At 36.5% G+C, this 27,381-nt stretch overlaps 1 protein-coding gene across 4 annotated transcripts in view; it reads left to right on the forward strand.

Moving 5' to 3' along the window:
- Window positions 1-27,381, forward strand: part of VPS13B (vacuolar protein sorting 13 homolog B) — a 317,155-nt gene that overhangs the window by 282,013 nt on the left and 7,761 nt on the right. For 3 of the 4 annotated variants that reach the window (XM_039328885.1, XM_039328881.1, XM_039328880.1), the window contains exons 49-58: window positions 810-1,011; window positions 2,901-3,089; window positions 3,819-3,965; window positions 4,760-5,043; window positions 9,106-9,233; window positions 9,530-9,729; window positions 12,474-12,589; window positions 14,000-14,823; window positions 18,486-18,662; window positions 20,104-20,274. In XM_039328885.1, the coding sequence (XP_039184819.1) occupies window positions 810-1,011; window positions 2,901-3,089; window positions 3,819-3,965; window positions 4,760-5,043; window positions 9,106-9,233; window positions 9,530-9,729; window positions 12,474-12,589; window positions 14,000-14,823; window positions 18,486-18,662; window positions 20,104-20,274 (2,438 nt within the window). The remainder of the gene's footprint in view (window positions 1-809; window positions 1,012-2,900; window positions 3,090-3,818; window positions 3,966-4,759; window positions 5,044-9,105; window positions 9,234-9,529; window positions 9,730-12,473; window positions 12,590-13,999; window positions 14,824-18,485; window positions 18,663-20,103; window positions 20,275-27,381) is intronic. The other variant, XM_039328884.1, reaches the window with a different exon arrangement.

A 27,381-nucleotide genomic window follows, 5' to 3' on the forward strand; every position in this document is an offset into this window, starting at 1 on the left:
CATACTCTGTAATTGTGAGACAGTTGAGGCTGCCCATCCTTTCACACAGTACACAAAACGATCGCTAATCATCATCAGTGCCTAGGGGAGGTCAAAAAAGGCAAGATGTCAGTTGTGCCATCACAATCAAAGGCCTTATTTTTTGTATGTGCTACAATATAACTCAGAGGTACAAAGAGGCCATGAGAATGATGTGACAACCCCATTTTGATATACACATCTGGGGTGTATCATAGATGTGGTGGGGCATTTAAAAAGTGGGACAGGGTAGGTATTACTATTGGACTGGCAGATTGCAAGGCATCCAGCAGCAACCTAAGGATGTCTGGTGATAACCACAGCCCTACCTGCATAGAAGTAGTCCTTGACTTATGACCAAAATTGAGACCAACTGCATTCCAGGGCAGAGGGTAATTTTTTACATGGCAACATAGGGATAGGAGGAAAATGAAGTATGATATTTATTTTTAGAAAACAACAGTCATATATGCAGAAAACATATGTACCATTTCAAGAATAAAAAACTGGCCAAGAGTCTCATTGCTAGATGTTGTCTAGAAAAATCTTTAATTCAATTACTTCAGAAATCTCAGTTGCTTTTTGATCTTTGAATAAAAGCCTATTCCAATTAAGGCAGAGAACCTAAATCAGGGACAGGTTTGTCTTGATTGTCTTTCAGAATCATACCTGTTGACAGGAGCACTACAGAGTAACCAAGGCTTTATGAATGGCTAGGATGATAAACTGCAAATTTTATCAATGAATTAACCATTTTCTTTTATCTCCCTTTGATATGTTCTTTGGAACAGCAGTGAACAGCTCACTCAGTGGGATAGCCCAATGCGTGTGAAGCTATCGGTGTGGAAGCCATGTATGAAAACGCTGCTGATAGAACTCCTGCCCTGGGCTCTGCTGATTAATCAGTCCAAGTGGGATCTTTGGCTATTTGAAGGAGAAAGGATTATTCTGCAGATTCCCACTGGGAAAACAATGATACCACCAAACTTCCAGGCAGGCTTTCCATTGAAATATATAATAATAATAATAATAATAATAATAATAATAATAATAATAATGATGATGATGATGATGATGATGATGATGATGATGATGATGATGATGATGGTGGTGGTGATGATAAAGTTGGAAGGGAGGATGGGACATGTCAAATCAATGGTCACAAGATCTTGCTGAACCATGACATAGGGCACAATGTATCTTGTTTTTGTTAGTAGCTACACAAGTAGAGAATCACATAAGAAACAAGTGGGGGCATTGGTCTGCTTACTTTCCAACTGAAAAATTGGCCCATCTATCCAGTTAATTCTATTCATAATGTGGGACAAACAGTGAGAAGTCTCTTTTTAAGATCAGTGACAACTTCCATTATTTGAAGTGTGAAGGATGTTTATGGGAGTTTTGAAGTTGAACAACCAGGGCTACTATGTTGGCTAATGTATGCTTTGAAAATGTTTCAGAATTGTTTCAAATTTCACACAGGCGTGGCACATTCCTGTTTTTATCAGAGTAGCACAATTTTTTCAGGTGGTGTATTTAATAAACTCTCTCATAAATGTTAATGTGACTTTTAAAGCATTAGGAGTTATAGTGTCCCTCCTTTTTTCTATTTTTCACAGAAAATCTATTTTCACATACTTTTTAATACCAGAGAAGTGCGACACTTGTGCAAATTCCAAAGTCTTTCTGAGGAATCATTTCTGAAATGTGCACAATTTTTATATTTATTCCTTTATGTTCCTTAAACAAATAGGATTAAAACCTTTACTATAACTTAGCTATCTCTAATTATGTGTGTAGGTCAGATTGATTTGTTGATATAAAATATGTCTACTTAACTTTTTGTGCATGGCTCTCTGATGCTTTCTCCATTTAGAATTTTAAGCTATATCTTTGGATGTACAGAATTAGTCTTAGCCGTGAATCATACACTTAACTGGGTAGGAGATGTAGAAGTTACTTGAGTGTCTCTTGTACAGCAGGGGTCCCCAATCCCTGGTTCATGGCATACCAGCAACCGGTCCACACAAACAAGCAAAACCCCATCCATGGGATGCAGGCAACACACAAAACCACGCCCTCTCTGGTCCGTGGAAAAACCTCTCTCCATCGAACCTATTAAAAAACATATTTCTGTTTCTCTAATATGTTTATATGTTGGGGCATATGTTTATATGCCCCAACCTTTTGGGCACCTCTGTTCTACAGCATATAAATATATTGGTCTGTTTATCATACTAAGTTACCATTGCACAAAGCTTTGCATAGTGCGGTAGAAAAAAGCTTTGAAAGCTATATCATTCTGGGTTTCAAAACCAGCAGTATGAATGTTGATAGAAACTTACAAAGACCTTCATCTAGGCAGGAAAAAAAATCCAAGGCCCATGTATAGTATTAGGGATGAATACTGGACAGTGGTGGACATGAAAGGGATCTGGGTGCTTTAGTATGTCAGAAGCTGAACATGAGGCAACAAGGAAGCAGCAAAATAGGCTGCATGGACAAAGTTTAAGCGTCAAGATCTTCCTTCCTTTCTATTATACTTTGGTTATAACATATCTAAAATACTGCTTTTATTTTGTATATGCATTTAGGGAAGTAAATCAGAGCATAACCAAAGAAGGTCAACCAAGATAGGTGATCTAAAATAAGAACTTATTAAGGAACAGCTGGAGGAGTTGGGTATGCTTAGCCTAGTAAAGGCAAGATTGGAGAAATAAAATATTTATCTTTATTTATTTTATATTTATCATACTGAAAGACTGTCCTGTAAAAGAGGTTGCAAAGTTTATTTGGGATTATATAAGTCTGGAAACTCCTTCTGTCGAAATATCAAATGGAAGTACTGAGAAATGGAAGGGTAATCAAATATTCTATTTCAGGAAGCTTTCCAGATTGGAATATATTGGGAAAACAGTAATACTGTGCACAAATCAGTCGCCATTAAGCTCGTTCACAACATGACATCCCCCAAATGGAAGGATGGTGACAATGAGGAGGTGGTAACACTGGATGAAGAAGGATTTGTGGAAGCAGAGATCAGACTTGGAACTTTTCCAGGGCATCAAAAGGTTAGTCCTACTAGAATTATATCCAAATCTTTAAAAGCAATAAGTAGAAAAAATGTGCCTGGCGTTAAGTTTTTTTTTTTAAATATCTCATTTAAAAATTGCTAAAAAAGAGATGCTAAATTTTAAGTAATTAATAGCCGATTTTTCCAAGAAGGCACTTTTACTTGAATGGAAGCCTTTACTGTTGCTCCTGTGCCTATTAGAAGAAAATAATTTGGTTTCTAGTTCTGCCATTTAGTACAACCATGAATGGAGAACTAAATTCTCCATTTATGCAGATCACATCCCATTTCTCAACTGGCCTGGCAGACAGGATAATATCAAAAGCTTTACCTTTTATCATTAGTTTGTCTGTACAGGGAGCAAAAGGTCCAAAGAATGGTTCTGAGGGCTACTATTTTTTTCTCCTGTTGTGGCTAAGCAAAGATGTTCCTGCTTATGAGCAATAAATGAAATAGTAGAAGGTAATGAAGAAATGGAGAACTGTCAGTGAAGTTACAGAGATGGAGAACTTCCTATCAGGGAAGCCTCTCTGTCTGTTTCTCTAAACTTAATGAAGGGAACACCTTAAGAAAAATGGCTCAGTAGATTTCAGAAGAAGACTATGTTGGAAGAAGGTAGGATTTTTATATATCTTTCTCCAAGACAAGTGTTTCTCTACTTTTTTTTCTAGCATGAAGACAAATTATTAATTATATATGCCTAACCTTCTATTACTTTATTCTGCAGTTGTGTCAGTTCTGCATTTCTTCCATTGTTCGACGTGGTATTCAAATCCTACAGATTGAAGACAAGAGTATAATTGTCAATAACACCCCATTCCAAATCAGTGGCTGGCCGCTGTACTCTGCTATGAAGTCCCAGCTCAGGGAAGAGGTACAACTTTGATTACATATTTCTTTAATATATGTTCAAGCTGTTTCTCTAAGCAGGAGGAATTTACAGCAGGAGAAAGTTAAGTTATTCCAGTTAAAAGGTAGATGCCATAATATAGTCAGTCATGGAAATGAAAAATGATTGTTAGATACTGCTGAAACAGGAGTAGCAGAATCTGGAATAACTATTGACCAGTGCTAAGAATTATGTTACAGCACTTTCATATAAGGCAGGTACATCTGCCGACAGCCTGAAAGTATGTAGCACCTCAACACAATTCTGTTAGTTTATAAGCATTTCCCAAGCTCTGTGTACAAAACATGTGAGTAAAATACATTTGAAATGCAGAATGCCACCCTTTCATAAATCCCTTCCTTAGAAACCAAACAAATAACATGCGGCATTCCTCAGTGCACTTTATATGACTTGTCTTGATTTTTATTGAAGTTGAGGCATCCGCTAGTGCACCATTATGCAAAACATATTGGTTTTTTCTTTTACTAAGAAAAGGTGTGTGTGTTTCCCAATTTCCTTCAAAATAATGTTTTTCAATAAAATAATTCTGTGAGCTGCAAACTATTGCTGAAACTTGTATATTGCTGTGCTTCTCCTCTCAAGTTCTCCATCATTGGAATAATGAAATTCAAATATTGAAGGACCAGGACAAAAACTTTATTATACATGGAATAGCAAATTCTTCCGAAGTTTACAATACCAGTTTGTCAGATATTCCAGCAAATAATAGTTATGTACTCCATTCCTTTTACTTTTTTTCTTGCCCCTTTGTTCCCTAGTTTTTACCATCTCCAGACAGCAGTATATTTAATGTTGGTTTTGCTACGGAATCAGATGCTGCCAAAGCTTGTTCTGTGCTTTACTGGGACTTGATGCCTGACATGAGCCAATTCATTTCTGAGGAGCTTCCCATTCAGAAATATATGTTACTAAGCTTCAGACACAACACAAATGGTCCTGACACTCCAAGCTGGAGCTCACCAGCTGTCATTAGACCGGAATTCCCAAGGCAGAGCATAGCTGTGCCTGTTGGTAGTAGAGATGAAAATGGGTTCTGTACCAGGTATGTAGACTGTATGTGAATGAACTTTTCATTTAAGTAGAAACAGTGTTTGATATTGTAAATTCAGTTGTACTTTTCATATAACCCTCTTCACACTATTAGAAAAAGTAAAGATATATTTTGCTCACAGTATGTGTTCACTGTGTGTTTCCAATAAGGGAAAGAAAGGGGAAAAGGAAATGTATAATATTTTATTGGACATATCTTTTCTGACACGGTTAATGTTAGCCAGAGAATACCACAATTCTGCAAAACAAGAATGTTCTTTGTGGTTACATATGTAGGTTTCCTACACCTGTGCATGGCACTCTTGGGATATCATGGAGTTCAGCTTTTGACAGGCTATATTGTCATCACTATTGCCTATGATGCAGCTCAAAGATCATCTTTCTATTCACTTTAGTACTTTCAATCACTGAGCAGTTACGAAAGCTGTTTCATGTATACATATATACCAGAGAGGAAAGTAGCAGTAGCAGCACTACAGTAGCTAGGTTATTTTTCTGTGCTTCTAATTAGGCCCAATCTGAAGTAATAAAAGACAATGTCAAGAAATTGATACAAAAATATAGTACAACTCAGATTAGTATCTCAGCTAAAATATAAAGGTTTTCCTTATCCAATCGTGTATGCCTCAAAAAGGCAGCGCTCATCTCTGTTGCTTTGTCCAAAGACATGTGGCCAGCATGACTATATGCCAAGGTGCACAGAACACTATTGCATTCCCACCAAAGTAGTACCTATTTTGTACTCGCATCTGCATGCTTTCAAACTCTAGATGGGCAGGTGCTGGAGCAAGTAATGGGAGCTCATCCTGTTGTGCAGCACTCAGGTCTTAGCTTTCCAGCTGACAAGCTCAACCTCTTTAATCCCTGAGCCATCACGGCCCTGAACTAAAATATAAGGCCCCAGTAATCTACTGTAAAAGCATAGTCAGAGTCTATAGCGGTACATTTTGCATAAAGAATTAATACTTCAGCTAGGTTCAGAAAGGGCCATAACCCACCTCACAGGGTTGTTATTGTGGGGAAAATAGGAGGTAATTGTGTTGGATGCGTTAGTTGTAAAAATTAATAAAGACAGGACAGAAACAAAAAAAATATGGAAGAATATATTTTCCTGTTGCAACTGATTTCATCAAATGCAAAGAGTGACTGGGCTGATTAAATATTTCTTATGATGAATGCACTGCTGCTCACAAAAGTCAATGCCTTTTAATAAAATGTATTCATTGGAAAAGAAGTTTCTAGATTCCTTCTGATTCTTTGCCACCATAGACATAATACATATCTCTTCCTACATGTTGTTGGCAGCATATAAATTAAACAAATGAATAAAGTTTTATCCATAACCCCATAAAATAGCAAATTATCTGAAACCATAGAAACTTCTATCAGAATACCTTAATCAGAAAATGAAAGCTACTCTTAATTACTACCATTCAGTTATAAAATTTGCTTTCTCTTCAGAGATTTACTCAAGTCAGTGTCTTAGTAACTCCTGAAAGCACTAGGAATTCTGGTGTGGGCCAATTAGAATTGGATGCAAATTCTGTCAAAAAATGATATAGACCTATGATATGTGCAGCCTCATATCACATAGGAGATGCAACTATTAACTGTAGGAATAGAGGAATTGCTGTTTGAATGGTGGGGACATGTAATAATGTTACATGAAAAAAGTGTCCTCATTTCTTTCATATTTCTGCTTTTCATTCCTTATATAAGACAGCAATCAATGATGCAAATGATTTTATTTTCAAAGCTTCAAGTATTTTGAGAACTGTGAGATTTTCATAATCCAACCTCTTCCTCTGGGGGTGTGAGATCTCTTCCAATGTACCGTAGTAGTTGAAGAGAAAGATAGCTATTTACAGCTATTGTACAGTTTATTTGAAAGAAGAACAAATGAGAAGAATATGGAAGAAAATTAATGAGGGAAGTGATGATCTGGAGAATACAGAAGGAAAATGTCCAAGTTTTAAAGGCAACCTATATCCAAAGTTGCCTTCTCCTTTGAAACTAAGCCACTCTTTACAGTAAAAATTCCACTGCTGATTAGAAAACTTGATTTCCATTTCCTGTCCCGAAACTTATTTTGTTCTTAGAATATGCTGTAGATATAAATAAGAAGCTATATAAAGTTAAGTAAGATCAGAATCAACCATATGGTATTGCCTTTAGAGTAAACTATGTGGGAGATGCTTTGAAGACAATGAGTTTCAATCCCTAAGCACTGAGGAGGGGAATACCTTATATCATTTCAATCACTCAACAGTGACTTCTCTGGATGATTTATGAAGAGTGTGGCTGAGCTTCAAGAGATTCCAAAATATGCCTTAGAAAAAAAGTTGCTGACAAAACACAGAAATCCTACCAGACATCAGCAGGACACACTAGCAAAATTCTAAAGCAGTAAAGATTCCTGGCTCCAAACTTGATATATTTTGTATTCACTTATTTTAAGTTTATTCTCTGCTTTACAATAAAAACCTTGTGTAGACTAGATATGGATGCTCGATAGACATGAGAGCTCAATTATTTGCTCATTTCTCCTTAAATAATAGATAAATTATCTTTTTTCCAGCTACATACTGAGCACAATATTTTCATTTTTCTGTGTTCATATGTGTTTGTATGCTATCATTTTTGGCATAAAAATGTGTAGATTGTTTTTAAAAATGAACTCAATTTATTATAAATAGATCCTGGATAATTGTTCTACTGTAATATTGGCTATTTATTTCAAACAGTTGGCCATTAAACTAACATAGGAAACTACTAATACTGACTCAGGTCATTTTCCTCACAGCCTGCTTTTCCAGAGTAACCTTGGACTTTATTCATGGAAAGCATATAGAGAAAATAAGTGATTCTTCCAGCACTGAAAATATGTAAGAAGATTTTAGCATGCCACAAGAATGTGGTTCAAGAAACATTCTAAATAATTCTTTAAAATTTGCTTTGATAGTATACCTACATGTTGAAGAATATTATCAATTTCTATGATGATGAATAAAATCATATTTTTAATGAAACTGATTAATATTCTTGATCAGTGTTAGGTCAAACATTATTTAGAATAGAGAAGAAAAAACAATTTGTTTGATTCAAGTTCAAAAATAGTGCCCAAGTTTTTCTTTCACTAGATCTTTTTAAAATCAGGCATTCATTATATTTATAGGATACTAATAAATATTTTTGAAATATTCAACAAACTATTTAATAAATAGGACCATTGTTAAAAGTGTAAGAATGCATTCTTAAATTGAGTCCAAAGCAAATTATCTGGGATTGACAAAACCTTATAGTTTTAGATTTTGTTATCTGGATGAGATTTATGCCAATAATCCCATATTTCAATTACTTTGTATATGTGGGCACCAAAAACTGAGAATATTATACACTAAACGTATTTTGCTACTCGTATGTTACTCTTAAGAAAAGTTGTTTAGATACTTTTGAAAGGAATCTCTGATAAAACATTGCTTGAAGGACTGCGAGGTACTTTTAAATAATAATATAACCAATTGGTTTGTGCTTTATTTGCTATTGTTGCAAAAATACATGAAGGAAAGTTTTAAATTAATGTCTGTAAGTATTAACATGTCAACATAATAAGAATCTGATTTCATTTCTATTCCCATATGCCAGTCATTCATGATGCTAACAAATGTACATCTTGCTTATACATCTTGCTTTTTATTACTATTTTGCATTTATTTAATATAAGTGGTGTTTAGTGCTTGAAAGTTCTTTGGAGTAGTCACATTAATACTACAGAATTGTCCTTTTAAATGAAGGACATCTTTAGGGGAAATCTTGTACATATGATTATATTTTCTCACATGAAATCTTTTTGTATTACAACTACTTCCCCATCTTGTTTTTCTTTCTTAAGTTTTTCATAAGGGTAATATTATATTCTTTAAGATAGGAGGATTTTGATTTTAGGTAGAAAAATTTCAAATAATTATTCTTTAATATCTTATTAAGAAGGTACAGTTTTTAACTACAGATGAACTTCTTTTTAAAGAAATGTGTAATTTGCATTCTTGTTTAGAGCTATAGCACTGACTTACCAGGAACATCTTGGGGTGACATACTTAACTCTATCAGAAGATCCTAGTCCTCGCATAATTATCCACAATAGGTGTCCTGTCTCACTGCTTTTGAAAGAAAACATCAAAGGTATGTCATTTTTGTTGCTACAGCATAATGCTTCAACCTTTTAAGGAAGAGGCTTGTGCTTGTTTTTCTTGTCATTTATCCAAAATGAAACATATTTAAGCCAAACATTAGCTTGCGTGGGCAAGGAAGTAAAGAGGAGATCCATAAAGTAAACAAGGAAATGATATGTACTGATAATCTGTCAGATAGAGTTCTTTACAGGCTAGATTTGCATGTGCATATTGAGATATGGAATTGCACCATAAATTCAGAGACTGTTTTTTAAAGTGCCTATTTGATATTTCCTTAAATTCTAGACACACCAAAGTTTGCTCTTTACTGCAAGCATATTCCAGCTGAAAGTTCAGTGCACCATGAGCTTTATCATCAAATTGCCAGCTACCCAGATTGCAAAACCAGAGAATTGGTCCCTAGCATTCTTTTAAAAGTTGTATCATCAGAGGAACAGGCAAATGAATGGAGTAATTCTGTTGACATTAATAACCAAGGAACACAGGTTAGTGGTGTGGTTGGGTTTTAAATTGACTTTGTTGCAGCATAAAGTATTTTAACAATAAAAGATAACATTTGCATAGAGCAGATTATAAATCGACAATAATAACAAATAATATCTACAACTTAAAAACAAATAAAGGGCCTGAATGCATTGTAGCAGAAAGGGTGTTGGGTTTTTTTGCTCAGTCTAGATAGGTATGCTAATTTTATATGACACTCTTCTATTTTATTTTTAAAAAGCAAGAAATATATACTATATATACTAAGAAAAAGGAGAAAGACTAATAGTTTGGTCCTCCCAAGAGATGCTAAATGTTCCTTCCTTAAATAATTGTTTTTTCTATTAGTGATTTTCTACCTTAGCAGAAGGTATATGTAAACATTTTTTGAGTTTCAAAAATAAAGCAGAATCAGTTTATAATACCTTATTGATTTGAGGGCAGTTCTGTTATCATTGTAAAGATAGAAATACTATCTTTTTCCGGCTTTTAAAAACCGTGAATATTTTTTTTTACATTTTATTCTTTGTTACATTTTTCAATCTCATTAATCAACATGTGCTTTCCATTGTTCAGAAACATTTGTTGTTTGGGTTCAATGTTAGAAGCTAAGATTATCTTATAACAATTTTAAAATGCATGCTTTTTTGGTGCTTTTAACCATATTTAAAATAGAGCCAGCAAGGGATTGTGGAATGGTACCATTTTTCTGCCTCAAATCAATGTTCCTATCCAAAGTCTGTTGGGAAGAGATGAAGTGATAAAGGTATCACTTTAACTTTTTAAGAGTAAATATTAGCTCCCACATTGGTGATTACCTTCATTTTAAATATTTAACAGTGGCAGAACTTGTTTTGCCGAAATCTTGTATTATTTAGTCGCACCATGAATATATATAAAGTTTTATAGAGCAACAGATTTAAAGAGGAAAGGAATCTTGGCCAAGGATTTTCCAAACCAAATGTTGCTAGTGAAGAGATAAAGGGAATGAGAAAATATAATAAAGAAAACTTTAGGGAGGTGAGAGGAATGATAAACACAATACTACCAAGGTATTATTATCAGCAAATGCTGTATCTTTCCCAAGTTAAGCTAAAAAATAAAATTCAGTAAGTAAATGCTGTTTATTGCTGAACAAACACTTGGTTCATAAAATTGCTACCAGAAGAAGAAATATCTCTTCCCTTGGTCTTCTCCTGTATTGTCCAGGATTGTGGTTTGGGACTGCGTGGTTCCTCAAGATCCCTTAGTAAACATTTTGAAGGGAACAAAGAGGGCTTGGGTGGAAAAAGGATTTTCTCAATGTCAACCTGTAGTCAGAGAAATGATGCCACTTTCAGTCTATGTCTAGGTTTCCCCAGTGAAAGTTCACGTTTTTCATGATGTGGATGCTTTTATCCGGAGAGCATCAGCTTCCACTGCTTTTTCTGCAGGTTTCATTTTCTTGGTTCTGTATTAAAGTTCAAAGAGCTTTTGGTTACATTATTTAAAAACTTATTTGCCAAATGGAACTCTATCTCGAAATCAGAATGTTGAAAAAATGTGCTATCAAGTATATAATCATTTCTCAGAAACACAGAACTTGCAATTCCTTTGCATTAGAATTAGTTAGTTCTGGTTGTAATTTTGGCACAAAAATGAAAGCAACTCCGATATCATAAGATCGTAAGCTGTTTGCTCTTTCAGTTGAGCCATTAATTTAAGTGCTCTTTCTTCTTGTAAGAAAGCTCAGTAGATACTAACTGAAATTCCCATCTGCCATTTGCTATCAAAGCCAACTTTGGCTCAGATTCCAAAGCATTCAGAAACAGGCAGGAGTTGCAAGGGCAAAAAAAAAAAAAAAAAAAACCCTTTTTCACAATGCAAGTTTAAAAGCATACTTAATGAAGGCAAATGTCTGTAAATCTAAGAAACTAAATAGTAGAGCTTCCTCTGCTATGTTTATTTGACCTGAGGAATTAATTGCCATCAGGAAATCTTCAAAGAAATAATTCAGCAAGATGTTATTTCATGTTTCAGAAGAGTTCTGTGTCCACTAATAACACTGGTAAGCCAAGATAAGTGTAATCTAGAAACAAAAATAGTAATTTATCAAGCTTTTAATAACATGGCTACATTTGAGAAAAGCTTCCCTTTTCCATTCCCTTGGTTAGGTTAAGCACATTTCAAGCTTTTTACCTGCCTCAGAAACAGTGATGTTTTGTCACTGGTGGGAATATAGATGTCTGAGTAGACCAGAGCTACTGGACAAATTAATATCAGCACTTTTCAGTTTATATATGTAGTGATATCTTTATTTTCAACAAATCTATGAATTTAAAAAATATTATAATTTTCAAAGAGCAGAAGATGATTCTTTGTTGACTTGGGTAAATTCTTGTGCATCCATGTTGGAATTATTTGAACTGGAGAACCTCTGGAACCAGAGAAAGAAAGAAATGCATCACAATGTAATATCAGATCATCAGCTGGCACAGTGTTTCAGTATGTAATTCTTAGAAGTGATTGTACAACCATGTCTTTCAATATGGCTAAGTATACTTTCATGCAAATGTTTAGCCAAATGCTCGGCCTTTGCTAGATAATAAAATCCAGTGGAGGGAAGATGGGACCCTATGAATTAACCCTAACTGTTATTTATATTTTCTTAGAAACAGTCATTATCTCTTCTGTTTCAGTGTTAATTTTAATAAGTCAAGGCAGAGCCACCTTTGTTAGATTTCTAAGAATTATTTATTTTTCACAGATTATTTTCTTAACTGGGTTTGGTTACCTTTATGTGGATATTGCTCATCAGTGCGGGACAGTAATAATCACTTTAACACCTGAAGGAAAACTAGGACATCAAGACAGTTTGATCAGGTATGTTAAAACTGCTTGGAAAGAAAATTTTTCTGGGTAGCTATTTAGTCCTCTAGGTGTGAAGTGACTTATTAAAACTAGCACAACTATTTGTTTTGTTTGGTGTCATTGCACATGTGAGTGGTGTATGTTTAGAACACATGTTAACATTTTGTATATCATTGTAAGGCATGACAATTTAACATCTGAGGTCATGTCACCAAAGGATAAACATGAAGTGCCTGTTATAATAAACAAAACTCAGAGAAGACTCACACATTTCAAGTTTATTGGCCAGATCAGCAGACCTTTCTTGCACATAACTCCCATTGAGGTCTGTGGGAGTTCTCATTCATGATGCAGGACAGAAGAATGATCCAATACAGGCTTTGCAGTTGATCATCTTTATTACACTGTCTTGTGGCCCCAAACTGCAAAATCTCTCTTGTGAAGTTTATAATATCACCCATTCGTATCTGCTAAAGTGCTTGACTTTATTATAGAGAGCACAGAAACTTTATTGCAGGCTTGATTTGTGTAGTTTTAAAAGATCCTATAATTAGGAATCACCATGAAATTAGCAAGTATCAATATTTACTGTTTCACTTGCAGTTAAGCTTGGCAGAAGAGTGGCTAAGACCGTGAAGCAAGCCAGCCTATCCTCATTTTAAAATATCCATGGTGATTTAACGGGGGAAAATGCGATTTCCATAATGTGACATTAATGATCCATAATAGAAACTATTCATATTTATTATTTACTTATCAATCAAATTTAAATGGTTGCCCATCTCATGGAAAGTGACTCTGGATGGTGTACAACAAAAGTCCCCAATCCCTGGTCCACAGCCTACTACCAGGCCATGAGCCTTTTGGAACTGGGCCGTGGAAGTGGTGGGCAAGCATGCGCCTGCATCCCCAATTGTGCGAGCAGCTGAGCATGTGGAACCATCTCCTCTCCCTTCCCCCGGTCCGGAAAGCTAAAAATGTTGGGGTACTCTGATGTACAACAATTCAATAAAACAATAGATATATAAAACAATCATAAACCTGTTATTTTAAAAACTAGAAAGGCAAAGCTAAAACAAAAACAGAATAGTATATAGAGGTTTTTCAAACAGCCCAAGATATAACAAGATGTGGGGATATTTTTCACTGATTACTTTATTTGCCATTTACAGTACAAAGACAACTGAAAATTACTGTGCATAAAATATTATAAGGAAGTTTAAACATAATGCTACATTAAGAATTAAAATATGCACTTACGTTAAACGGGTAGGGAAGGTGTAACTTGGCACATACAATGATATCTGTTTGCATAAGTTGATCAGATCCTCATGTTCAGTTCACAAAAAATTCATATGCATTTTATTTTTTATTTGAAACTGGAGGAATCTTTATGATGCTTATCTCTTTTCTCTTATACAGAAGCCAGGAGCAAAGCCTTGTGTTTAAGTTGTTTATTAACCAGCTGAGCCTCACAGTGTATGATGACATCACGAACCCTAAAGTATCATCAGAACTTCTGCGATTTACAGTAGACTACATTTATCTTAATATGGTTCCAGTTGCCAGCTACCTTAGACCTCTCTTTCATAAATTTCAAGAAGAGTCCACCAGTGGCCTTCAGCAGTTTTATATTCTCCAGATTTACTGTGGAGACTTTCAGCTGGACAATCAGCTTTACAACAAATCCAATTTTCATTTCCCAGTAGTGTTGTGCCAGGGAGAAAAAAATGAAACCATACAGTGGGCTAAAGTCCATAACCTTACACTTTCTAGTAAAGACCTGGAAGAATGTAACAAGAATGCATTTGTAAAACTTTGTGTCACTTTGTCAAAAGAGCAAAATTTATTATTCCATGTGAATGATCTCAATTTTGAAATGAAACCAGCCAGGTTATACGTGGAAGACACATTTGTGTATTACATTAAAACTTTATTTGAGACCTATCTTCCAGACAGCAAAAGCGTTTGTCATTCCGCAAAAGCATTAACTGTTAGTCAGGCACTGCCAGAACAGGTGAGGCAACATGTAAACGCTTTAGTCAATCCAGTAAAGTTAACGAAGCTGGCCATCCAGCCAGTAAACCTCTTGGTGAGCATCCATGCTTCCCTGAAGATATATATTGCTTCGGATCACACTCCTCTCTCCTTTTCTGTGTTTGAACGAGGACCCCTTTTTACAACTGCCAGGCAACTTATTCATGCCCTGGCCATGCATTATGCTGCAGGAGCACTATTTCGAGCAGGTATGTTGTTGCTTTTTAATAGTTGTACACATTTTTAGGTTACGTTTACAAAGCATGGCTGCATTTCTGAATGATCCCAATAGAAGTTATGCTTTGTCCTGCGCTGATGACCAAAAACCATATGGTTGTCCACCCAACTCTTTTATTAGAGATACCTGTTTCTTTGGGAGAAAAAAAATCAGGAGGAATCTGGCAGAACCTTTTCCAACTAACAAGTTTTATTAAAAGGCATAAGCTTTCATGAGCTGCAGCACATTTCATCAGATGCAAGATAACTTGAGGAATGACCATAGCTTAATATATGTTCCAGAGAGCGTAGCTAAGGCTACACAGTACTTAGAATTGCTTCTTACTTCTTACTCATGGAAATGTTATTTTAAATATTAGGTGGGCTAAATTGAAAACATCCTGGAAAAAGGGAGAGGCAACCAAACTGTTTCCATGCTGTTGCTAAGAAAAATTGTATTACCTATTCAGATAGCAGAGATCGGGGGATTTTTCTTTTTATTGTCAGCATGCTGATTGCTTTGCAGCTGCAAAGTAACAGTGCTGTCTCAAAGAATATTGTCTTTAACTCATCTGAAAATGAGAAGAAAACTTAGTAATATTAAACAGCAAAAATTATTTGGACTTTTATGGGGTAGATTCTACATTCTGATTGTCTCTTTGCTGTGCTAGCCAGCTACTTAATTCGAAATTCCAACCGTTTCTTAACATGATCTCACAAAATGAGTTTCTTTTGTGGCATTATTCAATTCATCTCTGTATATTTGAAGCAAATTAGGCCATTGAAAACTGTTTTCTTGTTCAGTTTCTCTTTGGCTGCCATTTATGATTAGCAATGTGTCTTTCTTCATAGAATCCTCACACTAGACTGGCATGCAGATGTTTATTGTCCTTTGATCTGAGCAGTGTGTTTGTTTTGCTGATTCTTTGCTATCCAAGATCAATACTGAGCAAACAGTCTTTTAAATTAATGGATAGCTTGTCTTGCTTCCATACCTGCACATTCACAAAATGACTCAATCTCTGTAACACACTTTTATATACAAGTATATACATTGCATTGAAACAATTATTTTTCTCCATTCCAATTCTTATGACCTAGATCAGGGGTGTCAAACTGCTGGCCCACAGGCCGGTTGCATCATACAGAGGTCGCGCCCACCCCAGCTCCGGCAATGCAAAAAAAGTCGCCGTATGTCGTGACGTGTCAGGAGATGTGGCGAGTTTGACACCCGTGATTAGATCATTCTAATGTGTGCTGTCAGCCACTATGTGAATGGGTGTCAGAGGAATAGGTAATTTCATATACATTCAGAGACCCTGTAAATGTTGCAGGACACATCCAGATTGGTTTGAGGAGTCCTTGGTGCTGTCTGAGCTTGGTTGCTTTCTTGCAGACATTTTCTTATTCAAACTAGGTTATGTAGGTAATAAAATGTCTGCAAGAAAATAACCAAGTATAGAGAGCACCAAATATTCTCCTTTATTGGTGCCGGATTGATCTGTTTATAAGAATAAATGAACTCAGACATTTTTCGCTATGAATCGGTAGAAAAGTAAACCATAGAAATGACCCATTGTTCACACCTATCTTGCATGCATAGACTCCCAGAATTATTTTTAGTTCAGAAGGAATGCACAGCAGGAATGGGGCAAGTCCACTGCTTGAGGATCTAAAATGCCAGTCAGAATAGATAGTGAAAAAAACAAATAATCTGTGGATTTTTTTTTCTTCCTTTCAACTGTGTCCAGTTCTTAGAGACTGCCTGGACAAGTCCCTGCACTTTTCTTGGCAAAACACCTGTTAATTCATTCAGCTGTGCCAACCCAAGGGAAATCTGTCCTTGGGACACCTCCACCATTCAAATGTGAGCTTACATTATAGGCTATCTCAGGTATATAAGCATTCAAAACATTGAAAATGTTATACTTACTATCAGCATAAGTGTTTATAGTACTACTCCATAAAAGCCTTGGACTCAAGTCAGATATTGTCTGACTTAATGAGCCAGCATGAAAATATGATCAATGAAATTATCTGAAAGGTGGACCCTGGGTCAAAAGGTTTGGTATCCATGCAAATCTGGGCATGCATGCACATCCAATATGTTTTCTGAAAACAGTATCCTGGTGGCATGTAGCCACTTGGAATAATAGCTGATGGCATTATTGCTTATTTGGAATTCTGAGACTATTTGCAACAAGATAAAGAGTTTTTTAAATAGTGTTTGCTTGTGTGACACACTGCAGGGTTGTTTGGTTCTTGTTGGATATAGGCAAATAATTGAAGTTATCTCTTTTATTTGCATCATGCTTTTGTGGATAGGTTTATTCAATTATTGAGACTCACTGTAAAGTCTCAGGAATAAGCACACTCTTGATATATGAGTACCTGGAAAGGAATTTCATGGCAGAATCAAAAGGACAGAGTGGACTCTTAACTATTGTAGCTCATGTGATGATTTTTTTAAAGTTGTCTTAAAAAATAACAATGAAAAAACATAATATTGAAACTTTTTTTTCTTATTGGCTTGAAAGTCAATTGGTATATCAAATTACTAGACTTTTCTATAGCTTTGTAAGTTGATCAGTATAGTAAAGCCCTCTCTCTCACTCTGGAATATTTTTGTATCATAAGTTGCAGAAATACTGCATTAATTGAAAAGAACTGGCATGAGAAATTGTCCTGAGAAATTGTCCATCTATTGTAGCTGCTCAGCTGATCATAACAAGTGTGGACAGCTAGTCATGGGTCTTCTAGTTAGTTTGACAGGAGTCTCTTTGCAATGTCCTGGCTGCAGAAAGTCTCCTAGGCTTGGTGATCTTCTGGTCCTTCTGCCTTCAGAACTAGCAATAGCTGCAACATGCTCAGAGTCAGGCTCCCTGCCAGCAACCGTAACTTTGTGTAAGAAACTAAATCTTGGAAATTCCTCCACCCTCAAGCTCTTGTGGGGAACTGTACAAGGATCCTCCCTCTGAGTAATTTAATCAACATGCAAATGCCATTTCTGTTTACACAGTGATGTTGAGCAAGAAGTCATTTATCTGGCCATAACTAACTCCACAGGAAAGTGATCAGCACAGAGCTGTTGGATGGATTAAAATAATTCCTTGTGCTTGTCAAAAACCTGCATCCCCTTTCCCAACACCCCATCAAGCAGCTGACCTTCACGCTCCCTTAAGGCGGGACCGTGTATCACTGTAAACTAGCTGTCATGACTCTTCTGCTGTGTGGATGTGAAATAACGAAGTTGCTTTGGGAGATGTAAAGCCTCCAAAGCAAAATAAGTCCTATTACTCCCAGCCCTCTGACTGCAGTACCCATCTCTCCACACATAGCTTTAGCAGAAATACGGGAGGCTTATGGAAGGAAGTCATTTGAAAGTTATTTGTGTTTTTGCCAGAGAGATTTCTTTGATTTAGAAAGCATGAAAGATTGCCGTGGCTGAATCTGTAGTGGATGAGCTGTTTCCCGTGTTTTTCTCAAAGGAAGTTTATGATGTGATAAATTTCAGTGTAAAAAAAAAGGGGGGGGTGAGGGGATGAGAGTTAGGGGCTTTATTCCCCCTCTTCTTGTTCTTTTTATTGTAGTTGCAATTTCTGTGAAGTTAGTGTGAGCCTCAACACATTTTTTTTTACCTTGCGTTGCTTTGCAGGATGGGTTGTTGGATCTCTGGAAATTCTTGGCAGCCCAGCCAGCTTGGTGAGAAGCGTTGGGAATGGGATTGCAGACTTCTTCAGGCTTCCCTATGAAGGTCTCACTCGTGGCCCAGGGGCCTTTGTTAGTGGGGTTTCCAGAGGAACCACGTCATTTGTAAAGCACATATCCAAAGGTATTTATCTTTTCTTTCTAATTCCACTGCATTCCCATCAGTTGGGGGTCTTAAAGGAAGGCATCAGACTTTTCAGATGAACTTCCTACCCTCAGCTTCCTTTAAGCTCTTTGAGTCTCAGTGAAAGGCATACGTTGCTCTCCCTCCCTCCCTCCCTCTCTCTCTCTTTGTGTGTGTGTGTGTGTGTGTGTGTGTGTGTGAGAGAGAGAGAGAGAGAGAGAGAGAGAGAGAGAGAGAGAGAGAATGTATTGGGGGAGAGGACCTAATCCACTTTTTCTATTCTACTATTGTTTCTACTAGTGACTTAAGCTTTCCCACATGACCATTTTGTAATGCAGTAACTGAACAGAAACGTTAAAGAAGTTCAGAGTTTCTGCAGTACTTCAGAAATTTTACACCACATTGCCTCATCATATGTAGTTGAAAAGATAATAATAGACACTTATTAAATATTGCTGAACACATTTGTAAAGCAAGCACACATCTGGCTTTTCCTGGATTTGTGTACAGACATAGCGCCATCTTGTGGCTGCCTAGGCCAGCTGGAAAATAGGAAAGATTCAAAGATGGAAAAAATGCTAGGTTGCCAGCAGTTCAAAGCAGTATCAGATTGTCTCTCCAAATAGTACTATTATTTGCTGAACCTTCATTAGCTGGTTGCTTCTTGATTTAGGATATGGTTTAAACAACCTTTTCATAGCCAGACAAAATCATGCTTCAGCTGGATATTAATTTTTTTTTTAAAATGGAAATTCTCCCTTTTCAAAACTTGGGGAGAAAAAGCTAAGAACTGTACTTAGTTTTGGAATTCCCTAGAGTCCATTATAGTTTTGTTGTACCATAGTTAACAGCAGGCTTCATAATAAAGGCTACTGAGTGAATTAAGAATTGGGGACATCTATTATTAGTAACATTTATTAGTAGTAGCTTTTATTATTAGTGTGACATACCACTTTTATGTGGTACAAGTCTTGATTGTAGTAGTTTCTGTTATTTTTAAGCAAAATACAGGGAGTCCTCGACTTGTGATCACAGTTGGCCCCAAATTTCTGTTGGTAAGTGAGACATTTGATAAATGAAATTTGCCCCCATTTTACAGTCTTTCTTTCCACAGTTGTTAAGTGAACAGTGAAGTTGTTAAATTAGTAATACAGTTGTTAAGTGAATTTGTCTTCCCCATTGACTTTGCTTGTCAGAAGATCGCAAAAGGTGACACCGAAAGTGTCCTAAATATGAGCCAGTTGCCAAGCGTTTGAATTTTGAACACATGACCATAGTGACGGCACAATGGTTGTAAGCGTGAAAAAAGGTCATGAGTCATAAGTGCCATTGTAACTTTGAACGGCCACTAAATGAACTCTTGTAAGTCAAGGGCTGCCTGAAATAACATCTTTTGCCCTTTCCAAATTAACTGGGCATTGACTCACCTGTTTGCCTTCAGGTACGCTAACATCCATTACCAACCTAGCAACAAGCCTGGCACGAAATATGGATAGGCTTTCCCTGGACGAGGAGCATTACAATCGGCAAGAAGAATGGAGACGGCAGCTGCCCGAAAATCTGGGAGAAGGACTAAGACAAGGCCTTTCCCGGTTGGGCATCAGCCTTCTGGGTAAGACACTCTCTTTGGTCCTCATTATGTCCAGCGTTTGGGAAAATAGGATCTGGAAATATCTGCAGGGTGGAGTTACGTTTATTTGGTCTTTTCCTTTTGCCAACTTCAGTAAAACTTTTTTTGACTTTGGTTTCCAATTCCAGATTCTTATTGAGTGAGGGCAAAAAAAAGTAGGGCATGAGAGAAAGACTGGCAGAAGCAAGATCTGTGTGCCCCATAGTGTAGGCATTGCAGTCTCAGCTTGGCAAAATACAGTTCCTCCACTGTTCTCAATTCCTCTAGATTTTCCATTTAACCCAAAATGAGTTATATATTCCCACATCAATGGGGATAAGAAAATTCATTTGAAATGAACGCTTGTGTCAGAGGTAGCCACTGCCAAGTGGAAGGAGCCGAGGCTGGGCAAGCAAAGCACAGTTAGAAAGGAAGGCTGTTGTTGCCTTGGACAGCAGTTAAGTTATGTTCTCAACTGTGATGGGATCCTCCCGGGGGGACCCAGTGTGTGTTTTGGGATGGGAGGAAGCACATACATTATTTTCCTGTATTATTTGATTTCCTTTCCCTAGCCAGGCCCTGGATAGGCTAATTATTCCTGGCAGGAATTCTGCCTGAATCATATCGGACTTGCAGGAATTACTGCCTCCTTTCCCCTCCCCCCCCCCACCCCATCTCATCATCCTAATCTAATCTGAGAAAAAAAAGAGCTCAGAAAAAGCTCTGGTTTCTGGTAATTATGAGTTTCTATAACTTTGGAGGGGAGCAGAGACAGGATGTTTTAGCCATCTGGTGAGACCGATGCTAGAGGAAAGCTCCATTTCACAGAGCTGTATATATAAACAGCAACAGCATGTGAATTATACACACTTGGGGAACAGATTATTTAACAAGGAATCACAGAGTAATCTAATTCAGAAGGAAATCAGGTTCACAACAATGACTGTCTGATGCCAAGGCTCCAAACTGTGGAGAGTTTGTATAGAAATGAATTTTGTTCAGCCTCTGGCTTTAACTTGTTTCTCCCCCGTGTTGCTCCCAGTATGGACTGAGTAGATCATAGTACTGCCTCATGCTTAGTTAACAGGCAAAACAGCTTTTCCTGGGAAAGGAATACTCTGTTCAGTATCACTGCAGCAAAGTAAGTTTATTAACACAATTCACTGAAGGTGAATGGAGATGAATGCCCATTTTAAAAAATCAACATCAAAAAACACCAGACACTACCTGCCCCAAACTAAAGGTTACAGAAGAATAATACTTAAACCTGTATTATATTGTTTTATTTGCATGCACTATGCAGTAGGCTCATGGAAAAGACTTGGATCTTTTAATTATGTGAATGAAGACTTTGCAACATATGGGAGCATGCACAAAGCACCTGTATCTGAATCATTAAAAGGAACTGGTTTTTTGGAGGGTGGGTAGGTTGGGGGATTTGTGCAGCAGCTGTAGGAATTGTTCCTGGCTGTCTTCATATGTGCATTCATGCAAAGCAACTTACATTCCCTTAATATATTGTAAATAGTAGAAAGACACATGAGTTCCATTTCTTTGAATGAAAAGTAATAGTGTTGTTTTGTGATGTTCCCATTGCTTCGTAGCTCTTCTATTTGCTTGATTATAAAACATCTGGGGGCACCAAGTTGGGAAAGGTTAGCTTAGATGCTTGTTTTTGTTTGAAAACCACTAGTTCAAATATCAAATAAACGTTGATGAAAAATATTTCTTCAGCAAAAGATGACACATTGTGCCAACTTAATTAACCACTATATAGACATTTCTGAAGGGAAAGTAGGATTTAGAATTATGAAAGAAGAATGTACACAGACTTTTTTTACTAGCCAAAAAAATCACAAATATGTATTGCTTGGCAAATGCTTTCATGGGATTATGAGACCACATTATCACCCTGTGAGATCAAAGTGACTAGAAATAAACAAACATAAAAGTTCAGAAGGATCTTGTTTGAAAATATTATTTTCTGTTTCTTAAAAAAAATTCTTGCCTTGTAATTCAATATAACAACATAATATAACATAATATAACACAGCATATTATTGTACTGTATTGTATTGGATTGGATTAGATTAGATTAGATTAGAATAATTTGCTAAATTTAAGAAGTGACTCTGGGCAGCATACAACAATCAAATTAAATAAATGATATAGAAACAATTATTTAAAAATAGAGAATCATTACTGAAAGTTAAACCATTGCTAAAAAATTAAAGTATGCAAACCACAAGTAGAAAGAGTAAATATTGCAACTATGTATCATCCGTAATATCGCCAATTCTTTGGGATCCCAATCCTAGTGACATGACCAGGTCTGGAGTGACTTCATGAACATTAACTTTGGGGGGGGGGGATGTTCCATAAGATGGCCGATTTCATGGCTTCCTCATTTACCCTCCAGTAGAAGGATATTTTTATGATATTATATATTATTGCCATAATTTATGTTGTACTGACATTACAAGGAAGGGACTAATTAAACCTACTTTCATATTTTTTAATCTTCGTTTGACCCACACATGACAATATCATAATATGAATGATGTGTGAATGGGAACACTAAACAATATTTTTTATTTTAAAATCATAATTTGTACCTTTCTAGCTTATGTTTGTTTTATTTTTATGCTCTCCCCTAGTCTCATGCTAATCAACCTTCAAAGGGTGCAAGTTAAGAACCACTAAAAGTAGGAAGATAAATCAGGAATTGGTCAAATAAGCCAGTATGATTTTATTCAATAGAAAGATCAGCTTACTTGCTCTGAGTTCAGCAAAACAAACTATACTTGATGTGTAAATGCAGTTAGTGGTCTAGTTCCAACATAACATTAAATCATGTTGCGGTTTGTTATTTTTCACTGTTTTTTATTTATGAACAAGATTAATATAACATTCAGCAAAGCATGCAAGTGTTAAAATTCTGGATCATCATATATGTAATAGGGCAATATACCTACCTGGAATATAATTTGCCAGTGAAAATTTCAAATGATAGAAAAGTGATCAAAATGATAGAAAATTATGTTATGGCATGACAGAACCTACAGCAAGTGTGTGTGTATGAGTGCTTGTGTTTGTATGTGTGTATAGTTGGTTTCATATATAGATAAATAGTAATAGTAGTAAAGTTGGAAGGGACCTTGGAGGTCATCTAGTCCAACCCCCTGCTCAGGCAGGAAACCCTACACCATTTCGGACAAATGGCTCTCCAGTCTCTTCTTAAAAACTTCCAGTGTTGGAGCATTTACTGCTTCTGGAGGCAAGCTGTTCCACTGATTAATTGTTCTAACTGTCAGGAAGTTTCTCCTTAGTTCTAGGTTGCTTCTCTCCTTGATTAGTTTCCTCCCATTGCTTCTTGTCCTGCCTTCAGGTGCTTTGGAGAATAGCTTAATTCCCTCTTCTTTATGGCAGCCCCTGAGATATTGGAACACTGCTATCATGTCCCCCCTTGTCCTTCTCTTCGTTAAACTAGACATACCCAATTCTAGCAACCGTTCCTTATATGTTTTAGCCTCCATTCCCCTAATCATCTTTGTTGCTCTTCTCTGTACTCTTTCTAGAGTCTCAACATCTTTTTTACATCGTGGTGACCAAAACTGGATGCAGTATTCCAAGTGTGGCCTTACCACGGCATTGAAGAGTGGTATTAATACTTCACGTGATCTTGATTCTATCCCTCTGTTAATGCAGCCTAGCACTGTGTTGGCCTTTTTGGCATCTGCAGCACACTGCTGGCTCATATTTAAGTGATTGTCTACTAGGACTCCGAGGTCCCTCTCACAGTTACTACTATTGAGCATGGTGCCACCTATGCTGTACTTGTGCATTTGGTTTTTCTTGCCTAAATGTAGAACCTTGCTTTTTTCACCATTGAATTTCATTTTGTTAGTTAGTGCCCAGTGTTCAAGTCTGTCCAGATCGTTCTGTATCTTAAGCCTGTCTTCTGGAGTGTTGGCTATTCCTGCCAGCTTGGTGTCGTCTGCAAATTTGATGAGTTCCCCATCTATCCCTTCATCCAAATCGTTGATGAAGATGTTGAAAAGCACTGGGCCCAGAACAGAGCCCTGGGACACCCCACTACACACTTCCCTCCATATAGATGCAATTCCATTGAGGACCACTCGCTGTGTACGGCCGGTCAGCCAGCTACGGATCCATCTGGTGGTGATTCTGTCTACCCCACATTTTTCTATCTTATCAAGTAGTAGGTTGTGATCTACTTTATCAAATGCCTTACTGAAGTCCAAGTAAATTATGTCCACAGCATTCCTCTGATCCACTAATTTTGTCACTTGGTCAAAGAATGCAATACGATTTGTCTGGCATGATCTATTTTTGCAAACCCATGTTGGCTTTTAGTAATGACTTTGTTTGCCTCTAGGTGTTTGCCTCTAGATAGATATATACGTATAAATACACACACACACACATATTGCATATATCTGTGGAGAGAGAGAGAGAGAGAGAGGGAGGGAGAGAGAGAGAGAGAGAGAGAGAGAGAGAGAGAGAGAGAGAGAGAGAGAGAGAGAGAGAGAGCGTAATCTGCCAAGAAAGATATATCTTAAAAGAAAATGTCTACAAAGATGATTTCATTACACTTTGAAATCTTAACAAGCAGAATCCTTGGTAAAAGCATCATGTACAAACTACTATCCAAGGAATATTTTAAAAAAATACATTTTGTATCTTATCTATGACAGCCATGGGCAACCATCCCATAAGAAAATTTGTGATGCATGATTAATACATACCACAATATTCACCATTTATTGGTTCCTCTGCACTCCATACCATAATTACTGTAGAGTCCTGTAGAAAAACTCCTCAGAAAGATCAGTCAGTTATTGAGGTTCTTCTATATAGTGAAAGCTGCAGCAGCCACAGCATCTCCTTCATTCTTTGATTAGCTACATAGAAGATTGGCTGACTTTATCTAGCTCTGAAGATTTTCTTGAAGGCTGTTATTATTACATGAATAATTGTGACTGGATCAACAGAATCTTCTTGATCCTCCAGGGATTTAGACACTGTGATGGAAATCTGAAGTTATTCTTGTTATATTTTACTCAAACAGATCACTTCTTGCTCTTAATTGCTGCCTTTACTCAAGATATACTTAAGAAATTTGAGTTTACAATTTGGCTTAGGCTGAGTTGCCTGCATTGTTTTGCTTAAACAGAATGAAAGACTTGAACTGGCATTGAGATTCTGTTTACAAATTCTTTGTTGCTGAAATAATCCCCACTACTCTTAGTCTCAGAAAAATTAACTATCCAAATAAATTACAAGCACTTTGTGATATAATTATCTAAAGAATCTAAATTGCATTTTAGGAGTAATGAATAGGCAAGCAGATGTTTTCAGGAGCACCAGGCTTTTATCATCTGCTAGTGTTTTAAAGTATCACATTCAACGCAAACGCAGCCAGAGTGAACAATTCTGTAAACAATGGGTCCGTTAATATTTGATATTTCCTTGCAATCTCTGTTTTCACCTGTCTCCTCTGGTGTGTGAGATTTCAAACAATTTATTTCAGTGGTTTACCTTCTCTGATGTCATAATTGAGTTTGTCTGATAGCCTTGAAACGTTCTAGTTGCATATTCTAAGGTTTGTTGGAGTTATTTCTGAAACCAAGGCAAATTTAGGAATCTTAACATTGTGATAGATGGGAAAAAAACATCTTGAACTTAATAATACAATATTTTTTCGGCTGTTATTGAAGGAGAGGAACATATAAAGTGGGAGAGAAGCATAAGATGCTAGTATATCTGTTTCCCAGATGGCATGTTGCATTGGCACACCTATTTTATCTAAACTCTTTTGTCCAGAAATTGCTAGCAGATAAAGAGGGTCTGAAATATATAGAATGCATAGTACATTGTTTAAGTGTGATTTGCCAGAAACCTTGTATTAATTATAACACTAGCAAAGTTTTAAAATGTTAATAAGCCACAGGTGCTTGATTTATGAAAACTTTTGGGACCAAAATCTTGGTCATAGAGCAAAGCAGTCATTAAATGTCATGTGATGGTTTCACTCAATGATTGCAATCGTGGCAGTCCTGGTTGTGGTCTTTAAGCAATCATTAAGTAGACAAAGTGCCAGATAAAGAATGTGGCATGCCTCAGGGCCACAAGGGTTTAGACTTTCCCAAAGTCTAAGTTTAACATGTGTTAGTAAGCTAAACATTGGAACCCAGATAACATGTTGCTGATAAAATATTAAGGATTTGTGATTATAAAAAATTAATAAAATATGGTTATAATGAAGACTACTGTGCACGTGTGAGATACTTAGCATCTTCTGCAACTACAATGTGCATCTTCCTTTGAAGATGGGTACTTGTCTAATGCCATATCTATGCCACAAAATATACATGTTCAAACTAGAAAGGGATCAAGGATAGCTTTTGAATATAAAGAAAATGTGATGTGACCTAGAAGGGGAAAATGTTTCATTTCAAGAACAGCTGAATATATTTCAAATATTTAGTAAAATGCCACTAAAGTAAAGCAATTTTAATACAATTTTTACCACTCATTTATTTAATTTTGTAAAATATCATGATCTATCAGTTGAAGGAAAAAACATTTCCATCTCATCTCAGGATTCATGGGTGGATTGTAAGATGGATGCAAGGAACAATCTGAAACCACCGGAGAGCAATGGTTAGTTGTGAGTCTTATGGAGGGTAGAGATTCTGTCTACCAATTAGTTTTATTGTCTCGAAAGGCCTAATAATTTTATGCAAAAATATTTGTGGTTGTTATTGTTGTTTATTTGCACAATGAACAGCAGTTGACCCTAATATAATTATTGTTGTCCATATGGGATGAAAAAAGTGTCTCTTACCCATATTTGGAGGGCTTACAAAAAGATCTAGAAGTTTCAGCTAGTATTTTCATTCATTTTGTACTGAATGATGATCTTCAGCATAAGCCCTTCAGATTCATAATGTAACACCTCGTCATCTTGTTCAATCATTATCCTTTTAGTGAGATCCAAATAAATTATCCATCAAAGTTACAAGGCATCTCTGGGGTATGGCACAGCTTGAATAAACTCAGGATCAAAGAAACATCCCACCTGAC

This window comes from Crotalus tigris, unplaced genomic scaffold (genome assembly GCF_016545835.1).
Source record: "Crotalus tigris isolate CLP2741 ecotype Arizona unplaced genomic scaffold, ASM1654583v1 scf7180000024384.25900115:4084858, whole genome shotgun sequence".
Classification (NCBI taxonomy): Eukaryota; Metazoa; Chordata; class Lepidosauria; order Squamata; family Viperidae; genus Crotalus; species Crotalus tigris.